Source organism: Pieris napi, chromosome 23 (genome assembly GCF_905475465.1).
Source record: "Pieris napi chromosome 23, ilPieNapi1.2, whole genome shotgun sequence".
Lineage (NCBI taxonomy): Eukaryota > Metazoa > Arthropoda > Insecta > Lepidoptera > Pieridae > Pieris > Pieris napi.
Genome location: NC_062256.1, coordinates 4,215,682 through 4,237,162, shown reverse-complemented (window position 1 = coordinate 4,237,162; position 21,481 = coordinate 4,215,682). Strand labels below are relative to the sequence as shown.

Genomic DNA, 21,481 nt, shown 5'->3' with positions numbered 1-21,481 from the left:
TACCAAGGAGTAACACTAGGGCCGCTATAATTTATTTTATATAATGTTGAGAAAAAGATTATTCTATATACAAAACTTAATAGGCCGATTTACAAACATACAAAATTGGTCAAATAAGTAAATCTGTCTGAAATGTAAGAAAAATTATGAAAGTTGGATTTAAATTAAATTTAACTGGCTTAATCACAACACTTAGAAATTGTATCTGTCATGTTTTTGTAAAAGGAAATTCGAAATTCTAAGTAAATTAGTCTTAAGAAGCTTTCACCGATTCTAGAACCTTAATGTAAAATGACTAAAGACTTGTTATAAGATGAAAATGTGTGAAAATGTTATACCAAAACCATGACAGATATAGAAACTTCTACCTTAGATACTTTGGTGTTATAGTAGTTATCGTTTTACGATAATTATTTCTACATATTACATGGATATAGTGAAAGAAACTCCTCAAACTCTATATCCATATAATCGAAATTACCTAGACTTAAAACAAAATATACATTTAATATAAAATATCAAAATTACAATTCAGGTATAAAAGTTATTCTGCGGGAATAACGAACGGAAATGTCAGAATTGATGTTGTCTATTACTAGTCATCCGAAGGCGTAAAGGGAGCAAACTAGCAGCGAAAACGTCAGTCGTATTTGTGACGCCGACGAGAACATAGGTGAGAGCTCATTCGCGTGTACCGAGTGCCGCCCACCCAGGGTGTGGAATTGGAAGATGTCACTTACCTGTTAAAGAATGATTATTAATTTACAACTAATGTTACAAATATATAAGTGAAACGACATAATACTGATTTTTATAGTAAAATATCAGCCATAAAATGTGTGGGAATTTGTATGGTTTTATTTATTTATACGTTCTAAAACAATGTGTATGCCAAAAAATACAAGAAAACATGACATTACAAATTTAACACACATACACATACATCAATTACATTAGAACATAAGCAATCTATCAAAGGAAAAATTAAACAAACAACCACAAAATGAAACAAAAATTAATAACTAAAAATAAAGAATAACAATAATAATTATTATTATTTGCTCACATAAAACATCTGTGAGCTTAAAAGGGTAATTGCAGAAGAGTGGGAACGTATTACTCAAAACATCGCGGAAAGCATGCCCAGAAGGATTCAAGCTGTGATTTTGGTAAGACGAGGTCATAGTAGTTATTAGGTTTTTACATTTGTTAAAAAACTAAAAAAAACTTCTCGTCATTATTGCCGACCATTTCGTATTGTTTGGCCGTGTCAAAGAATTTATCAAAATTTAATAAAAACATTGCCAGAATTCACTTAACGTGTATCAATTTACACGTTCAAGTAACTAAATTAAATTTGATGTTCGACCTGAAGCTGAAAACGTAAATTTTCTTAGGTGTTGGTATTTTTTTGCAAAATAGCTTATATGGATGATATCGTAATTTTAATTTTGTATTTTTAACGAAACTAAGTGAAGTTAGTGACAATAGTTATTATTATATTAGATTGTTCACTTATGAACGTCAATATTAAAAAAAAAACAAAGTAAGGAGGTCATTTAATTGTTTTATTTCTTTAATTGTTTTTATTATTTTATTTATCTAAATCACTTGTAAAAATGTCAATCTTCTAGTTGACTGTTTTTTTGTTACATGACTTTGTCATTGTCATTGTGACAGGTGACACCTGTGAATGACAATATTGATCCTGTATATTAAAAAAATATAAACACTCGTTTAATCTCACCTCATTCCACCCATATCGATTCTTGGCCTGAACAATAGCTTCGTACACCGCACCTGGCTCCAGCCCCTTCAGCTCATGGGAGACGCGGTGTGTCAGGGACCCCGTGGGCTCTGGAGCTGGAATAACTACATCATGCCAACGACCTGGCTGCTGGAAGGACTCGTTGATCTGGAATAATTTCATATCTTAATGATTCAGTGTTCGTAAACTAACATAACAACATATGGAACATTTTGCTATACTACCCCATAGAGATTTTTCGCTTTTCCAGAATAAATACCTACGTAGTAAATAAAGCAACATTTTTTTTATATTTTCCTCATTAAAACCTTTCTCAGACTTCAAGAAATAAATTAAAAAAAAAAACTCGAATTGGTCCAGCCGTCTTCAAGTTTTGTGCTTAGAACATATTTTGCTTATTTTTATTTATTTTATAAACTAAGGGGAAACGGGCAGGAGTCTCAACTGATGTTAAGTGATCTAGCCCCCCATAGACACTCTCAATGAGGACCCTAGGTAGAATTGGTTCGGAAATACTTCAGTGGGCAGCTGATTCTACATAGTAATAGCTTTATGTATATGTATCGATGTAACTTACAGCGAGCTGACGGTAGAGAAGTCGCAGCTCATCCAAAGGAGGATAGCTGTCCACTGCAAAGGCCAGGGTATAGGACGTCGGTGCCCTCGCCAGGGGAGGAGACGTGAATCTGGCGGGACCAGGTCGACCTGACACTTCTACATGCTGGCGAGCTCGGCCCAGACTGTTGTCTGCTACACAGCTGGAATTATTTTTACGATATTACAACACGAACTCTGTTACAGTAGTGACACTTAAATCAACATCTTAAGGGTGATCTATGCTTGTCTATGGCTCAAAGATTCTGAACGTTTCATAATCAAAACTATACCTCTGCATAGAAGTACAGATTATACGGCTGCAGCAAGAAATATATTGAAGTTTAATTTATCAAAATGCTAAATCTTTCTCGAGACCACGATTGCCCACTCGTATATTATATACGATATTACCATTAATGCAATTCAATTATTGATTCAAATACATTAATTATTTTTATAAATTTTATTTTATTGTTGTTAGTATTAACACTGTTTTTTGTATCTACTTGATTTCAATGTCGTGTCCGCTTGTTATAGGGACGTTTTTGAATGTACGTCAATTTGTTTGTTTGTATAATGTATTTGTCCTGATTTCTTATTTAGGATTCTTATGGGTCGGGTGCATAATGGATATAATAGAGAGAGAGAGAGAGACACTTAAACATAGGTAGGCACCGCTCACGCACGATACATGTGATTGACAAGATTCTATGTAGGTAGACCTATTTAGACCTCTGGTTAGTTCACAGTTGCTTGTTTTATTATTAGTTATAAGATGGTTTTATTATTTGTATTTTTAATTGTAGACTAATTTAGGTATAGGTTTTATGTTCTATCACAATTTTTGTGGCACTTTTTTTTAAATCTTCGTCGGTTATAAAGAACATCTACTCATCAAAAATCCCACGTGATCTAGTTTTTAATCCGCCCAAAATTATTTATTTGTCTATTTCTTAACAATTATGCTTATTTTAAATATAATTATTATAATATTATTTTTATTTTTTTGCGAATGACGCCTCATTCCTCGCCTCAAACTAGCTGCTGTGGTCTCTGGCAGAATGACCAGCGCTGTGGAACAGTCTGCTCCTCAGCATAATGCTGAGTCAGGGCCAATTACAACCACAGCACTCACGCATTACGTCTAAATAAATAATCTTTAAATGAAACATATATAAGTTCTAAAAGTGTTTAGTAAATGTTTGTTCTAACCATCAATTTATTCCGAATTAATTAATTTGGTCGCATGACAAAGTTAATTATCATACAAGTCCCTTAGGCGATTATGGGTCACGCCTATCAACCACGCTTACTATCAGCGAAGTTATATATATATGTTAATTATAATGATGAATATATTTTAAAAATGAGAACCCGATAGACACAAATCTTAAATACAAAAATGTAAATAATCTGAAAAATTCTCTAATCCACTTGAATACTCATCAAACACGGAAGATTTAAATTTAAACAAAACCAAACGACATCAAATGTTTGGAAGCTAGAAACGAATCGTATTGGAAAATTAGGTGTTTGTTTATTATACATACATGTTTCGTTTAAACCTTTGCTGAACTTGCACCAGCCATTCTTTAGCGAGACAAACGAACAGAAATGTATATATACATAAGTACATATTTATATATGTGATGTGACTTACGTGTAGTTCCCAAAGTCCTCTGGTTGAACGTTAGCAATGAGTAGGGTGTGGTTATTTCCACGGACCGACATGGTGACCCTCTCACTGGCAGATAGTGGAAACGAATTCTGATACCACAGTACCTGTAATAAACAGAATATACTATGAAGAATAAATTGTCTATCATGGCAAGGAAAATGACATAATATCTGCTTCCATATTAAAACTTTATAAATTGTATTTTATATATGCGAAATTAACGGCTATGGTAAACGCAAACATCACAAACCGGCGCGGCAGACAGAGTGCTGATCACCAACTTGTCTATGGTATGTCTATTCATATAGGTAAATAAGTTACACTTATGAAAATCAACAGACAAAATGTTAAATTGATCCTAAATTTACTACCAGTTCGTAAGTCAAGGGCGTAGAGCGGGCGGGAAAAACTTTATTTATTTCGACTGTGTGCGTGTTGTTGCCACGAGAATGTGCCAATTTCACCATGCCTACTGCTGATAGAGGATAAATATTTGTTTTTTATTATTAATTAGTAATTACTTAAGATGTCATGTGGAACATGGTGTAATGGTTGCAGCTCCTTACAAACATTTTGTAAAACAAAAAACTTGGCGATCAAAAAGAGTGGCGGAGAGTTTATAGCCGTTTATAGTTTATTGCCAGTTCTTCTCTTTCTACGGCCTTGATTTGAGAACTGGCAGTAAATGTAAAATTAGAAGCATTTAATATGTATTTCTTTTAATGTCCATAAGTGTACATTGTGTTACCTATATAAATAAACGATTTTAATTTTTGAATTTTCAAGAAACTCTCCACCATTCTTATTAATCGCCAAGTTTTGAGTCATAGAAACTGTTTGAACTGAAGCAAATCAATCCCAAGGATTAGGATCATTTCAATATTCGTCAAATTAAGGATTGTAGCACCATAATATTAGTGAAATGAACTGATGAAAGTCATCGTCATGGGTTTTAACAGGAAATGAACCAAAGATTCTTCTATTATTTATATTACCTCAGCCGGAGGGTCAGCCAGCACCGTACACAAGAGTTCAGCTCTGAACCCCTCTCCCGTATGAACCCACGATCTTTCCACTGTGATCTCAGGGGGAACTGAAACCAAATATTCATTTCAAGTACCAAAATAGCGTAGATACATTCTGTCAAATTCGTATACAATAAAGGGTTATTTCGAGTGATTTGTATTAGACATGACTTTAAAGGCTGAACTTAAATGACTTCTTGTTAATTTACAAAAAAAACGTGTGTGTACTTAAGTACACGCGTTAGAAGTTATGCTTCTTTGGCGTAGCAAGATAAAATTCTTTTTAAAATTTTTATCTTTCGCCTTATTCTACTTTTGTAGAAAAAACTACATAATCCTAATCCTGATCCTAATCATAATATGTTTAAAGAAGCACTTTATTTCTCATTACAAAAATTATTTTTTTATTTACATGAGAAATTTAATATTAAGTATATACGAACGAGATACACGTCGTCATCAGCTAACCCAATTTTATTCTAATGGACCCATTCTGATGTGTGTCTTTAATGCCCTTTTGAACTGATCAAACACGCTAATGTTACGAACCTTAGACGGCAACCGATTAAACAATTGCACACCCTCATACCTAATAGATCTCTTTAAATAATTTGTGCGCGGCTTTGGCAAGATAAGCAAACTCGCTCGACGAGTATTGCGTGTAGTGGTGTATTTGATTTTATTAAATGATAAGTTACTATGTAGAGAGTTATTTAAATTTTTTTTAATAAGGATACAGGTGCTATAAACATATAGTTGTTTAATCGTCATAATTTTAGTTTCTTGGTAGATTTTATTAGTAGGTGTTAAAAAATTGTATCTGAATAGTGCTTTTATTAATTTATTTTGTAGTGTTTGTATTGTAGAAATTTTGTTTTTGCATGCTGTACCCCATATTTCAATTAGGTATATGAAATGTGGCTTGACTAAACAATTATAGATCAAATGACGTACAGATTGCGGAATGCATTTAGATATTGACCAAAATCTGCCTATAAGTGATTTTAGTTTGGTAATTATGTGTGATATATGAAAGTTCCATTTTAAATTTGTATCTATTCTAAGACCCAGATATTTCTCCCATTTTTTGTTATTGATTTCAACATCTTGAACTTTAAGCGGTTGAAAGATAGGAATGAGTTTATTTGTTGCCTTGAATATTACATAAGATGTTTTTGAAATATTAATTGTTAGAAGATTTTGTTGAAACCAAGAAGATAGAACATTTAGGTCTGATTGAGCTTGAGCAACCAAAGTCTGGATATTTGAACCAAAGTAAAATAAGCAGGTGTCATCAGCGTAGAGAGTGATTCGGCCGTGTAAACCGAGTTCGTGAATGTTGTTAATATATATTAAAAATAACAATGGACCTAATATAGATCCTTGTGGGACGCCGCATGTTATTGGTATTTCTGAACTTTGAGCATTACCTATTTTTACTATCTGGGTTCTGTTTGATAGATAAGATTTGAATAATTTTAGTGCACAATCTTTTATTCCTATGCATTCTAATTTTTTAAGCAATAAGTTGTGGCTTACGGTGTCAATAATCATAATCATAATCCTAATCATGATCCTGTTCCTGTTCCTTTTTCTATTCCTATTCCTATTCCTGTTCCTATACCTATTCAATCAAAAACGGTCACCGACGACAATAAACTCCACGATAGTATTTGAATTAGTCAAGCGAAGACATTATTTACAAGCAAACTACGTCATCATCGATTCGACCAATCCTGTCTGTTTTGTGTCACGTACAAAAAATATTTATTGGTTTTTTTTTGATAAGTTGTTTTACTATATATACAGAAACTCTCAATAACACTTTATTTTTCACACTGTCAAATAGCCTATTAAAAGAAACATTCTGAATTAAATATATATATCGACTTACATAGCACCTGCAGCTGGAATTCGGTAACAATTGGCGGTCCAACGCCGTTATCAACAGTACACGCGTAACGTCCGCTGTGTTGACGCTCCAATCGCGACAGCTGAAGTTGCGGCCCCTCGCCGAGCCGGGTACTTGTGTCGTTCTGAAAAACATTATGTTATTGTTGTGTTCATTATATTACTTTATTAGTGACCCGGCTTAGCACTCTGTAAACCTTGAAAATATTTGTGTTAACATTGTTCCGTGTTACTTGGCTGGAAGAAATAGCTAAATATAAATAAATATTTTTATTTGTATGTATGTTTTGGTAACGAAGTGTGAATAAATAAATAAAGAATTTTTTTATATGTACCTATGTTTTGGTAACGAAGTGTGAATAAATAAATAAAGATTTTTTTTTATATGTACCTATGTTTTGGTAACGAAGTGTGAATAAATAAATAAAGGATTTTTTATATATGTATGTTTTGGTAACGAAGTGTGAATAAATAAATAAATAAAATAAATCTAAACCTTCCTCATTAACCTTTTACCATATTGGTGAAAACCGCAATGAACTCTGTGCAATAGATTTTGATTTTGGTAACTTAATAATTATTAAGTTATAATTTCATTAAACCGTTGGAAGAGCGGAGTACCCTGATGTACATTCTCCCTAGACTTAGTTCAGCCTTGCGATTCTGTAACTCACTTTTCGAACTCACACAGCGGTTTTCGCATCGGCGGTCGCTCTCAAATCAGTCGTGAAGCAGTCATTTTAAGATTCGAAAAGTGAGTTACAGAATCGCAGGGCTGGGGTTCCAATATCTGCTTAAACTATGTAACTTTTTATTGAATAAAGAAATTTTGAATTTTGAAGTTAATAGCGAACAAACACATCACTAGGCGAGTTTTTATATAACTAGCTGTGCTCTGCGCTTCCACCCGCATTAATTCGGTCGTAGCACGATGTTCTATAGCCTAAATCTTTCATCGGTAAATAGGCTTTAAAAGGCAAAAAGAATATTTTGTTGGTATCGCAGACTTATTTTGTAGATGTCGTTCTGATAAACAATAAACTACAAGTTCCCACCTTTTCAGAATGCCAAATCATAAAATGACTGCTTCACGACTGATTTGAGAGCGACCGCCGATGCGAAAACCGCTGTGTGAGTTCGAAAAGTGAGTTACAGAATCGCAGGGCTGTTCTATAGACATCTACAAAATAAGTCTGCGATACCAACAAAATATACTTTAGAATCGCAGGGCTGTAGAACATCACTTTGCTCTATTGTCAATGTATCCGCAGAATACGGATTAAAACCTTATATTACATTATCCAAGTTTTCTTTTCTTTTATATTCCTTTTAATACTTCGGAGACCAAAATAAGTGGAAACAGACAAATGACCTAATACGTCAATCACTACATTACTCAGAAAGTGGAATAAAATATTTTAACAACAACACAGTTAAATAATAAAATAAATCAATGGCGCTATAATGGCGACCTTTTTAGGTCTGGGCCTCAGATTTCTGTATCTGTTTCATGATCATTTGTTAATATAATAGGCAAGCAGGTGATCAGTCTTCTGTGCCAGACGCACGCCGTCGACTTTTTGCGTCTAAGGCAAGCCGGTTTCCTCACGATGTTTTACTTCACCGTTCGAGCGAATGTTAAATGAACATAGAAAGAAATTCCATTGGTGCACAGCCGGGGATCGAACTTACGACTTACGGCCACCACCGCTTTTACAACAATTCAGTTAATGTGAGCTTATAATCTGTCCCTGAGGTAAAGGTTCGATTTCCGGCTGTGCAACGGACTTCCCGTCTATGTTTGCATGTTATTTTAAAGACAGGAAGGAATATATGCTTACCAGCTTATGCCAAGTAACTGTAGGCACAGGATTCCCAGATGCTCTACACTCCAGTACCGCAGCACCACCGCGTCTGGCGGCAGCATGTCGGGACTCCGGTGAGGGTCTCACACTAGGAGGGACCAGTACCTCAACTGTGTGGACCTGGTCTCGGGCTACACGGTCTGAGATCTGACAGACGTAGTCACCAGCATCCTGAAACATATCGCCAGATAGGGTAAGATTCAAATCGAAAAAGTTTTGCATTTGAAATCTGTTTAGTATATATCATGCACATCATGAGGTTTCGGGTTCAAACTTGGTTGAGACCGAAAAAAACAAAATTTATAATAATACACTATTGCTATTTAAACTATATAAAATATGGTTAGTAATAAATAAATAATAAAATAATTAATAGTAATAATAGATATATAAGTGTTACATTAGACCACTATTAGAGTATGCCTACATCATTTGGGATCCTTATTTCATAAAGGATTGATGCTTGAAAGGATTCAAAGAAAAGCCACGAAAATGATCAGGTAACTCAGGACGAAATCTTATAATGAGCGTCTGAAAGCACTTGACCTTACTGATTTAGGAAGTAGGAGATTAAGAGGAAATCTCATTGAAACTTATAAAATCCACTATAATGTTCGAGGAATTGAGAGGCTCTTTATTTTAAGTGAAAATACACATTTGAGGGGTAGTTCTTTAAGACCACTCAACATAACACAATGTCCCTAAAGAACTTTCTCCCAAACCGAGTAGTGGCCGACTGGAATAGGCTTCCGGAAAGTGTAATCAGTGCACCATCTTTGAACTCCTTTAAAAATAGATTGGATAGATTCTCCAAATCTCAAAATACACGCGCATCAACATATTAAGCTAGTGTGTAATGATAATTATTATACATAATAATTATAAATAAATAATAATAATAATATATAGTACAGTAGAACCTCGATAAGTTAATGTCCAAGGGAAACACAAAATATTTTAAGTTATAGAGGTTTTAAGTTATCAAGGGTCTATGTTAGGTAAAGGTTAATATGGAGGTATGTACATGTTTCTATGTACCCTTGCTCCCATTTTTACTCGAATGCATCAGAAGGATGGGTTCAATAAAATACTGAAAATTAAATATGTAATCATATTTATTCACATTACTTACATTTCATAAAAATAAAACAACAACTAAAGGTTTAGTCTACTTAAAAAAATAGGTGATTTTCTTTTGTTTTAAAAAATTCACTGTTTCTAAATCGATTTGATTTTCAATGACATATAGAGAGGAGAATACTTTGAGAGTTTTGACACTCTTTCAAAATGACTCATTCACAAACAATTTTATGTTATAGAGGTTGTGGAAACATTTCTTTTAGTTACTGAGCGCCTATACAGAGATTATTTATTTAAGTTATAGAGGTTGCGTATTTTAAGTTATAGAGGTTTTGGAGGTTCATTCTGATGGGAAGGGAACATAGTATTTTTTGAAGTAACAGAGGTTTTTATGTTACCGAGGTTTAAGTTATCGAGGTTCTTCTGTAATAAATAGTATATATATAATAGTATAATATATAGTAATAATTATTATAATTATTATTTAAAATAATAATTATTATAATTATTACGTGGTACATGTTGAAACAGTTAAAAAAAAGATAATAATAAAAAAAATATAAGTGTTACAAATTAAGTGAGTGTGTTGCGAATGTATTTGAGAGTGTAGCTGAAATTTGTTATGATTGTGCACTTTGTCTGTGTTAGCTTTTGAAACCTCAAAGCTATACCAAGATATGTAGTAATGCGTCTGTAGATTCGAAATGCAATTTGGCTAGTGTAATAAATTAATTATAATTTGTATGTGACTTGCGAGTTTATATCTGGATAGTTTGACGATCTCAGAATCATAATTAAATAAATAACATTAAATTAGAAGGAAAATTTAAATTAAATTAAAATTGATAGTGACTGCCAGTTCTCAAAGGGCTTAGAACGGACGAGAATTGCCAATAAACACTTCGTCACCCTTAAAACACCAATTTGTTTACAAAAACGTTTGTAAAGAGCTTAACTTTGCAACTTAAAATAAGAAAAAACAAAAGAATAAAATAAACGTTTAGCCTCTGTGATAGGATAAGAACGATCTTATTATGGAAGGAGTCTCGAAGCATGAAAGTCGTGGAAAAAAAAATGATATGTCACGCAAAGCCAGACGAAGAGCGATTGCAAATTTGGAAGATTTTTTATAGAAAAAAGGAGGGGTAAATTGGCGATCGTCAGGGCATATGACAAGAAAAAGTCGAGAGAAATGGGCGAGAATCACCACTGAATGGCAGCCCCGAGATGGGAAAAGAAAAAGAGGTAGTCAGGTCAGGTGATGGAGGGATTTGGAAACCACAGTGTATATGGCCTAGTTGCCCGAGATAGAAGTAGAGGGAGCTAGAACAGGACTACGTGATCCAGAACACACTTTGGACCAAATATTATGTTCTGTCTTGTCCTATATATAAAATACGTATTAAACATACTACTATAATAAGCCGAGTTGACAAGTCGGTCTGAAAACACTATTATTAAGTCCTATTTTATTTAGTAAACAAATATTTTTATTAAATTTTATATATCAATTTCATGTTTTTCGTGTTCGAGTTGTTCATGGTTTTTTGGAGTTGTTCTGATTACTTTTTATAATGATGGAAATACTTTGAGCTAATTATTTTTTATGGTTATAATGATCGATATTATTGATGTTACATATTTTTAAGAGTACTATGACCATTACACACACACCCCTACCACTCACACACATTACACTTTACTACATCTGAACTTAAATTATTAAAACTTTGTCTTTGGCCGGGTTCCCACTACGCCGGACCGGCAGATCTGCCGAAAACCGGACACCGGACAGAGTGTTCACATTACATCGGATCCCGGAAGAAATTCAGACAGTCCTCAGTTGAATTTGGACCTGCGCGCACAATGGACGACGAAATTGTTGTGTTGTGGTGGTATCTTAATAGAAGGCAAAATAAAAGAAAACATTGGGTACACCCTATTTTACGGGAAAGATTTTCACTTGGAACATTTGAAACATTAATGGGTGAACTTAGAAGAGACGAATCAAAGTTCTTCAATTATTTTCGAATGACAGCAACCACTTTTGACGATTTACTGGGACGACTAGACATAAGAGTACGAGATACAAGTTTCAGAGAATGTATTTGCCCAGAACAAAGATTAGCCATATGTCTAAGGTAAGATTATTTTATGCACTAGATTGCGTAATAATAGTTTTGACGTAGGTACCTACTTAAGACTGTATGAATGAATGAATGTTTGCTATGTATGTTTGTTTCATGAATGTGAATATATATAATGTGTGTGTGTGGGAGGGTGTATGTATTTGATAATCATTATGAATTAAAAATGCAAACAATTATTTAAGTATTTATTTGTACTCAAACTTAAATCCCTTCAAAATCTAAGTAATCTGAGTCTTGGGAATGTATGGAACGATTACTAGATGCTGATGGCGAAGCTGGAATCGGATTCGATGTCTGAGATGAAGTTGATGGTATAGATGTTGTTGCCTGTTGATTGCTACTATTATATTGCGTAGAGTATCCAGGGTAGTGTTGATCTTGCGTAGGTATTGGCTGTTGATTGACGCTATTATGTGTGTAGTATCCAGAATACTGATCTGGTCCGGTTATCTGATTATATGAATCACGCCAATGTCCGTAATTTGGTCTCTCATAATTCCTACTTTTAATTTTTTGCAACATTGTCATGACGCTAGCTTGAAATTCTAAAGTCTCTTCGATAGTTAAAGTGTTCAAGATTGGTATAATGCCTTTGAAGAAAGATAGATGATGGTTTTCCTTTTCTGGGTTTATTCTGGAGTCCAAAAACTTTACCATCCTGTCATTTACCTCTTTATTATCAATTTTTTTTTTATCTTTAATTAAAGGTGAACGAAAATCTGATTCCATGCCTACTTCAGTCTCGGTTCTTGCTTTTTTTGAAACTGACTCATGTGGTGGTCGAGGTTCGGAGACTTTTTTCAAAAACATTAATTGCTCGTGATATAAATAATTTCGTGTCTTTTTGGTCGAAGATCCAGATTTAGACTCATCTTTTTGTTTCTTTACTGTCTTAAGCCACGAATCTCGTATATTATTCCATTTAGTTGAAACCTGTTTTCCTGAAATCAATAAAAAAATATCATAAAACAATACAATTTGTTTCTTGGTGACGTATAAAGTAATAATGTATTAACAAAAAATACTTTTTTTTCAGATATTTAGCTTCAGGATGTTCATTCAAAGAAATACATTACTCATACAGAGTAGGCGTTTCGACAATAAGTAAACTAATAAAAGAAATGACCCACGTCATTTGGGAAAACCTAAAGACAGATTTCCTTAAGCTGCCTGATACTGAGAGAGAATGGGAGGACATCGCTTCAGGATTCGAAAGAAAAGCCAACTTTCCTCACTGTCTTGGAGCAGTAGATGGCAAACATATCAGAATTTTGAAACCAGCCAAGAGTGGTTCTGGGTCAAACTCATGGGCTAGTTCAGGTTGAGGATTGTTTAAAAATAATACTTTATTTATGCTGATATATATTTTGATATATTATTCACAAATATTCCTTCATTTACGTTTGCTAAATATGGAATTATTTAGTTACTAATTTGTTGAAAAAAAAAGAAAAGTTTTAAAATGTCCCCTTCTGTGGACTGTTCGTGAACGTGGTAAGCACATTTAGACAAATGCTGTTCTTAATTAACAAGTGTTATCTCATAATAAATATTAATTATCGATAATATGTATACTGAATGTTAAAATGTTACCAAGTTATTAAATATATATCTAGCTAAACCTACACAATTAGCAATAAACAGTTGGTTATGCAAAATCACGTCTTTTCTGTAGACCTAAAATTCAATCGATTTTATCGAGCTAACTCAAAATACTATTTCACAATTATTTTTTTGTACTGGCCACAATACACGGCTGGCGTTTGCCAGTTTGGATTGAGTGACTGAGCGCTCGTAGTTTATTACAACAGTTTTTATAAATTTTACTGAGTTTTCATCAAAGATCAGTGAGTCTTTCCTGTTCCTGGTGTATATTAGTAAGTAATTAATGAATTTACCGATTAGCATGCAGCCATCGTTTCTTATTAGGAGTGGTTTCGAAATGTTTTAAATTGTTTGTATAACGTCAAAACTGATCGAGCAATGCTTACTTTTTTAATAAAAGTCCTTCCTGTGGACATCTTTTCTGTAGACTGTGAAGTCCACACGAGAGACATTGTCCACAGAAAAGAGCAATATTTATTTGGAAAGTAACGATAGTGTATTCTTAATTTGTAAAATAATGATTTTATTGCTCGTGCTTTAAGCCAAGCTAAGGTAATACGTTATTCTACCGCTACTGATGTTGCCAGGGCTTTCTGCTGTAACAACACTCTCAGTGTTTCTTGCCTGGAAAGGACGTGTTTGCAATGCTCTGAGAATACAGTAAATTTTAATGTGATCAATGGCAATGATACAATTATTTACCAAAGATGGATCACTAAAAATTGTTAGAAGTCATTAAAGGAAAAGAAAAGCTATGCCAAAAAACTATTAAAGAATCCGTTAAAACTACTCATCAATTACTCGTTAATATTTTTAAGACAAAATTACCTACATATTTTCAACATCTTGCAAATAAAACCAACACAGAGTTATTCGATCAATCAAACAAAACTTAACGCCAACAGATGGCTTACTTCATATTGATTTTTCAGAAAATTATTGCTGCAAATATGGATCAGAAATTCAATCAGGCCATTTTGGCGGATCTAAAGCACAACATTCACTTCATACATCACGTACTACTCGTCAAATAATCAGCCACCAACAAACCTTACACAAACCACATGTCTTTGCACTGTATCAGAAAACTTAAGACACGATCCCGTGTTCATTTGTGCACATTTAAAACCTGTTATTCAAAGAATAAAGTTACTTACACCAGATTTGAAGCAGCTGCATGTACTCAGTGATGGGCCTACTACCCAGTATCGTAATAAAACAATGTTTCATTTAATAGCAAACTATCTTAGCAAAATTTCAAAAGCAGAAATCATTAACTGGCATTTCAGCGAGGCAGGACATGGCAAAGGTGCTCCTGATGGGGTAGGTGGATGCATAAAACGGACATGCGATAATGCAGTTACAAATGGCCAAGATATATCGAACATTGATAGTTTTATGTCATGTTTAAAAGGTAACTGTAAAGGCATTGAAATTATTCGTATTGATAATGAAGTATCTAATATACAAGAAATTGCAAACGTCAAACTTCGTCCTTTTAAAGGGACCTTCAAGATTCATCAGGTTGCATGGAGTGCAAAAGCACCTAACATTATACGTTGCAGACGATTGAGCTGCTTATTATGTGCAGCCCATATTGAATGTACCCATTTTGAAATTGGACAAATAGAGGTTGAGGGCATTTCGTGTAATTTTATAGAAACACAACTTCTACAGAATTTTACATCTTCTTCAACCCCCAGTCCAGCAACCACTAATAACACTACATCAGCCTCTACAGCCACTGGACCGACAACCCCAACACTGCTTGAACCCTTGTTTAATACACCATCATTGGAATCATCACCAAGCCCAACCCGTCAACCATTAACCCTACAAAAGCCAAATTTAATTAATACACACTCTGATGACTCAGTAACTCCTAATAAATTCAGGTTCTGTCCAACCCTTGATGTAAGTGACTTGGAAAACTCAATTACACCACCAAAAGTAACACCCAAAAAATCCAGAGTCCGTGCATTCCCAGAATACAGTGACTCTGACGACTCAAATGCACCACAAAATAAATGTAAAGGCCGTTCATTTTTTGATTCGAGTGATGATGATATCTTTTAAAATCCTTTTTTTACTTTGTAATGTTTATATGAATTACTTTTTAAGACTAACGTAACGATTGTTTTTGTTTTTGTTCTATTCTGTGGAAGTATGTCCCTTCAGTGGTCACAAAAAAAATTAAAAGTTTAATATTTCAGTCAAAACTGAAAAACGATCTTGTTTTATATTGTCATTTAAATGCTATGATTATAAGGTAATAAATAAGACTGATTTCGTAAAAGTTCTGACTATGTTTTTTTTTCACAAAATTCTTACTCGTTTTGTGTATGACCCTTCTATGTTCTTTAATTACAAGGAGTATTATTCTTTTGTATTAATGGCAGTTGTCGATTCAGAGTACCGATTTATTTTTATTAGTGTGGGCTCATTTGGCAAGGAATGCGATTCTAGTATATTAAAGGATAGTACATTTTGGCAAAAGATCAATGATGGTACTTTAAATGTACCAAAGCCTAGACCGCTTCATGAAAACTTGCACGAAGAATTACCGTTTATACTTGTTGGCGATGAAGGCTTTGCTTTAACACCTAATCTCCTACGTCCATATGGAGGTACACATTTGAATACTGATAAAAAGATTTTTAACTATAGACTAAGTCGAGCAAGAAGGTATGTTGAGTGCGCTTTTGGTATTCTGGCAAATAAGTGGCGAATAATCCATCGAGCTATAGATCTCAACGTAGACACAGCAATTCAAGTAATTAAAGCTTGTGCAGTCTTACATAATTTTGTAAGAGAAAAAGATGGTATAAATTTTGAAAGTTACCAAAATATAGAACATAGACAAGAACAAGAAACTACACCCATGAATCGAAATGTGTCGAGTCGAGGTGGCCCTAATGCCAACGCTATACGGACATCATTTACTAATTATTTTGTTTCAGATATTGGTTCCGTTCCGTGGCAGGCAGCAGCTATAAAATAAAATTTATCAATGCATTTACATTTTATCAATAAAACATTAAAAACTCACCGTACTGTTTTCTTTCTTTTTCATCCAGTTCATCGAAGTTTGGTTTCAGTATTAAACATACTTCACGCCATGCTGCTAACTTTAAGTTTTTGTCTTTATAAACGTCTTCGGTCTTATCCCACAGAACAGGTCTCTCTTGGACAAGCGTAATTAAAGTTTCTGCTTGAATATCCATGCTAAACGTCTACTTTTACCAGAACATGCGAGCCGAATGACGTGAGTGGAACACGGGCGGGGCGAGGGGAGCACGAGCAGGGCGAGCGGGGGACAGATACCGGCACAAACTCGTTCACATTACTCCGGGCCCGGTCGTTCTACCGGCAATTCGTAGTGACAAAACGTTCGGTAGAAATGCCGGGCTCGGCAAAAATGCCGGACCCGGGATAATGTGAATAGCTTCATATAAATTGTACAGCCACTAGCTCTTCCGGCAGATTTACCGGCGCGGCAGATCTGCCGGTCCGGCGTAGTGGGAACCCGGCCTTAGTTAATACATAATGTTTTTCATATGGTGTAACCCGTTTTGGGTATATTTTTAAATTTGGATTATCAATAAACTGTATAATAAATAAATTATTAAAACGATGCACTATTACTTCGATTTCTCGGCTCTTTGTTACTTTGCTTTTGCTAAAATTATTAAATAAAAATAAAAATTAATGGCGCTACAACTATTTTAGGTTCTAGTGGGCCTCAGACTCTGTATCTGTTTCATGATCATTTATCAGTCTAATAGGCAAGTAGGTGATCAGCCTTCTGTGCCTGACACGCCGTCGACTTTTGTGGAAGTCGTCTAAGGCAAGCCGGTTTCCTCACGATGTTTTCCTTCGCCGTTCGAGCGAATGTTAAATGCGCACATAGAAAGAAAGTCTATTGGTGCACAGCTGGAGATCGAACCTACGATCTCGGGGATAATAGTCGCACGCTGAAGGCACTAGGCCAACACTGCTCAAAGAATAGAACAGAATTGCTTATTTGATAAAAAGTAAGTAAAAATAATAGATTTGAAGGAACGAAAAATTCAAAAATTAATGAACTGAATAATGTCGCTCTTACAAGATTTCATTAACTGATATCGGTGATTGTTAAATGCGCACATAGAAAGAAAGTCTATTGGTGCACAGCTGGAGATCGAACCTACGATCTCGGGGATAATAGTCGCACGCTGAAGGCACTAGGCCAACACTGCTCAAAGAATAGAACAGAATTGCTTATTTGATAAAAAGTAAGTAAAAATAATAGATTTGAAGGAACGAAAAATTCAAAAATTAATGAACTGAATAATGTCGCTCTTACAAGATTTCATTAACTGATATCAGTGATTGACAATTGTATTCCGGTAACAATTACACGAAAATAGGTGGTAATTAATGCCTTGTTATTTCAAATATACATATCGGCAAATATAATTCTAAAAAAGGTATGCCATATAAATAATAAGTAGTATAATTCTAATATCCAGTGCCAGTGGGAATAAAGAAGAGAGGACGTCCATCAAAAACCTGGGAAGATGATACAAAAGAGATAGCGGGGAAAGATTTGAAAATAGTAGCGGAGATGAGAGACAAATGGAAGAATTTGGAGGAGGCCTTCACGTCGAAGGTCGTGTACTAATGTATATAATAACATAAACTTAATGTAATCCTGATAATGTTGTATTCGAATACAGGCTATTTTTCTTTATTTTACTTTTATAGGCCTATTTTCTGGGCGCACTAAACCCGCGTTGGAAACCCGGCTCTGCGCTGATGGATTTTTCTATATTCTTAGTAAACGCTTGCTTGTGTGCGTGTTGGGAATTACGTAATTATCTAGAAAGAAATCAATAAAAGATCAAAGAAATACATAATCTGGTCATTTTGGTCAAATCGCCCGTCGTGAACTAGATTGCCTAGACCAGCAGGTTGTCAATATGGTTGGCAGAACACCCGCTATATCTTCACGACTGTGCTAAGTAAAGCTTTCTACTCTGAGAGAGTACAGAGATATCACTAGCAGGGCAGCAGGCACTTCACAGTGACGCAACCTTCAGCAATGAAGAATACGAATAAAATATGGCGAGGGGGCTTATGGCTGGCCATGCGTCATGCTCGTGAACGGGTGCTGCTTGTGGTGACTGGGCGTACTTGAATTCGTGTATGCGGTGATGTTGGTTATTTCGACTATGTGTTTGCGTGTTGTTCCCACGAGAATGTAAGTGCGTGCTCCTATTTCACCATGCCTCTTGCTGATAGAGGACAAGTCTTTGTTTTTGTTTAATTTATGTTTTTATTATTAATTACTTGATATGTCATGTGGAACATGGTGTAATGGCTGCAGCTCCAAAAAATGGCGATTAAAAAGAGTGGCGGAGAGTTTATTGCCAGTTCTTCTCTCCCGTTCTACGACCTTGATTTGAGAACTGGCAGTAAATGTAAAATTAGAAGCATTAATATTTATTTCTTTACCGACGAGTCATAGGTGTACATTATGTTACCTAAATGATTAAATGATTTTTACTTCTACTTTACGACCGAGAAGAAGAAGGTCATATCGGCCTCTAATCTGGATTTTGTACTTCAAGTATATAAGGTTATAAACCAACACTCAAAGACAAGACTGAGATACTCGTTTCAGTGCAATGAAAATGACTATTCCCTTTAGTACACCTCGAATTACGCTCGCTGATATTTGCGGGTTGCCATAATAAAAAATAACGAACCGCTGTCATAACGTTATTTTATATGGCAATTATCTTTTTCCCCTCCAATTATGTTTTGAGGTTATGCGCTTTGATATACGCGCTGAAATTGTATGGAAATTTTTGATTATGTCTAAAAAGGAAATGGAAATGTGTTAGCGTGGCTTTTTGCTTCCGATAACAATTTTTTTTATGAAACATTATTATATATAATATATTAATTTTATATATTTTAGAACCTAGGATTCCATCCATAACTCTTAAGGCTAGCTTTTAGTTTTGAAGCCTAAATTGTTAACTGTATTTTTTTTTTATTTATTTATGCATTTTTGCACTTTACCCTTAGTATTGTTTTTTTTCTTAATAGGGTTGCCTGGAATAGATAGCTTCTTAGCGATAAGGCCTGCCGTTGCCTCTAATGCATCTCATTCACTCACATGCATTCACACACACACTCATTCACTCACATGCATCCACACACTCACACTAACTCACGCGTGATGTAGACAGTCCAAAAAAATTAATTGAAAAAAAAAATTTGAATTAACTGTGAACAGGGAACTCTGACACAGTTATATTTCCCTAAAAGGGTTCCCGAATCTTAAAGATTATAAGGCATTGTTTATAATGAATAAACAAATTTTTTTATAAGTATTTTCTATATGTGTACAACAGTCTTAACTTTATAGAAACAGGTTGGTAGATCCTCACCTGTGGCCCCACATCAGTGATCTGAAGATTGTAGCCATCAACAAGACGGAATCTCTCATCTCTAGTGACCATGAGACTGGCAGCCGTCAACACAGCGGGACCTCGCCTCCATAGTAATACCAGCGAACCTGGAAATATCAAAAAGTCCAATCTCCTGACAAAATTTATCTGATCTATGTGGGTTTTGTAGGGGAAGGTGCTGCTCTTACTCCGAGGGTGGATGACCTGTCTAACCAGGCGGTGGAGACGTTAGCCGTAGTCATAGATGTAGGGGTCGGTAGTTTTTTTTATAGATAAGGGGGCAAACTGGCAGGAGGCTCATCTGATGTTAAGTGATACCGTACCCAACTCTGGGCTCGCGAGTACGTTGCCGGCCTTTTAAAGCTTTCTTTATGATTAAAAGAAGTTTGCCCCGTAGAAAAAGGTTTTTCAGAAACGTTATATTATTATTAGTTATTATATAATCTATGAGGCTGATTTTTTTTTAAAAGAAACGTTACACACTACTAAATTATTTAACAACTACTGCCCCCGCGAACTTCGTTTCTCCTTAATGTGATTTTACTTAGCCTACTTTTTTCTCTATATAAACCTCAGAGATCAAGTCGTAAGATTTTAATAAGTCAAAAATAATATGTTAGGGGTGGACAACCCACTACAAGTGATAACACTTAGTGGCATGAAAAATAGATAGTAGCCGATTCTCAGACCTACTGAATATGCATATAAAATTTGATAAAAATCGGTCAAGCCGTTTCGGAGGAGTATGGTAACTAACATTGTGACACGAGAATTTAATATATAAGATAATTACATATGTTATTTATCCACGTGTTTTAAAATATGTATACCTACTTACCTATATACCTTGAAAAGCAAATATGAATTGTTCAGCCATAAAATCAATGACTTACCTAAATTTTGTACTTGACACGGCAACAGAAGTGTGTCTCCTACCACAGTTCTGAAAGAATGTCCTCTTGACAGAAACCGCGGTCCATCATCTGAAACAAAATATAATATAAAATACATGTTTTATTTAAAGCTGATTATTGGTAATAATAGTACATAATTTAAAAAAAAGTGCGTGCGTACAAAGTACACATGTCAGAAGTGAAACTTCTTTGGCAAACTAATTTTTAACTCTTGTTCATATTTATACAAATTTAAAGGAATTTAACTGTCATTAAAATATTAAAAGTATCGAAAATTAATACAAATAATAAATTTAATTTATTTCTTCGATAATAAAAACACGTCATATTTTAATATAAATTTGTCATTTGAGATTACAATAAATAATTTTGTAAAAAATATACAATACTATTTCATAAATTCTCTTTACGAAATTTTAATTTTAAA

The 21,481-nt window shown here is 34.4% G+C and overlaps 2 protein-coding genes and 1 long non-coding RNA gene across 5 annotated transcripts in view; 1 reads left to right on the top strand and 2 right to left on the bottom strand.

Annotated features, from left to right (window-relative positions):
- The window catches only part of LOC125061239 (igLON family member 5), a 126,261-nt gene continuing 104,780 nt past the window's right edge, over window positions 1–21,481 (bottom strand). For all 3 annotated transcript variants that reach the window (XM_047666567.1, XM_047666569.1, XM_047666568.1), the window contains exons 3-11: window positions 21,034–21,123; window positions 20,120–20,247; window positions 8,821–9,015; window positions 6,963–7,104; window positions 5,039–5,136; window positions 4,026–4,147; window positions 2,346–2,526; window positions 1,748–1,915; window positions 1–740 (exon numbers count right to left, since the gene is read on the bottom strand). In XM_047666567.1, coding sequence (XP_047522523.1) covers window positions 600–740; window positions 1,748–1,915; window positions 2,346–2,526; window positions 4,026–4,147; window positions 5,039–5,136; window positions 6,963–7,104; window positions 8,821–9,015; window positions 20,120–20,247; window positions 21,034–21,123 — 1,265 coding nt within the window. In that variant the 3' untranslated portion in view covers window positions 1–599. The remainder of the gene's footprint in view (window positions 741–1,747; window positions 1,916–2,345; window positions 2,527–4,025; window positions 4,148–5,038; window positions 5,137–6,962; window positions 7,105–8,820; window positions 9,016–20,119; window positions 20,248–21,033; window positions 21,124–21,481) is intronic.
- Window positions 12,247–17,210, bottom strand: LOC125061242. Its single transcript, XM_047666571.1, has 2 exons — window positions 16,729–17,210; window positions 12,247–13,015 (listed from the first exon to the last, which is right to left on the bottom strand). The coding sequence occupies exons 1-2, from the start codon at window positions 16,901–16,903 to the stop codon at window positions 12,276–12,278; spliced, it is 915 nt and encodes a 304-aa protein (XP_047522527.1). The 5' UTR covers window positions 16,904–17,210; the 3' UTR covers window positions 12,247–12,275.
- Window positions 16,035–16,727, top strand: LOC125061245. The gene is made up of 2 exons (XR_007119011.1): window positions 16,035–16,306; window positions 16,640–16,727. It is a non-coding gene; the product is annotated as an uncharacterized LOC125061245 (long non-coding RNA).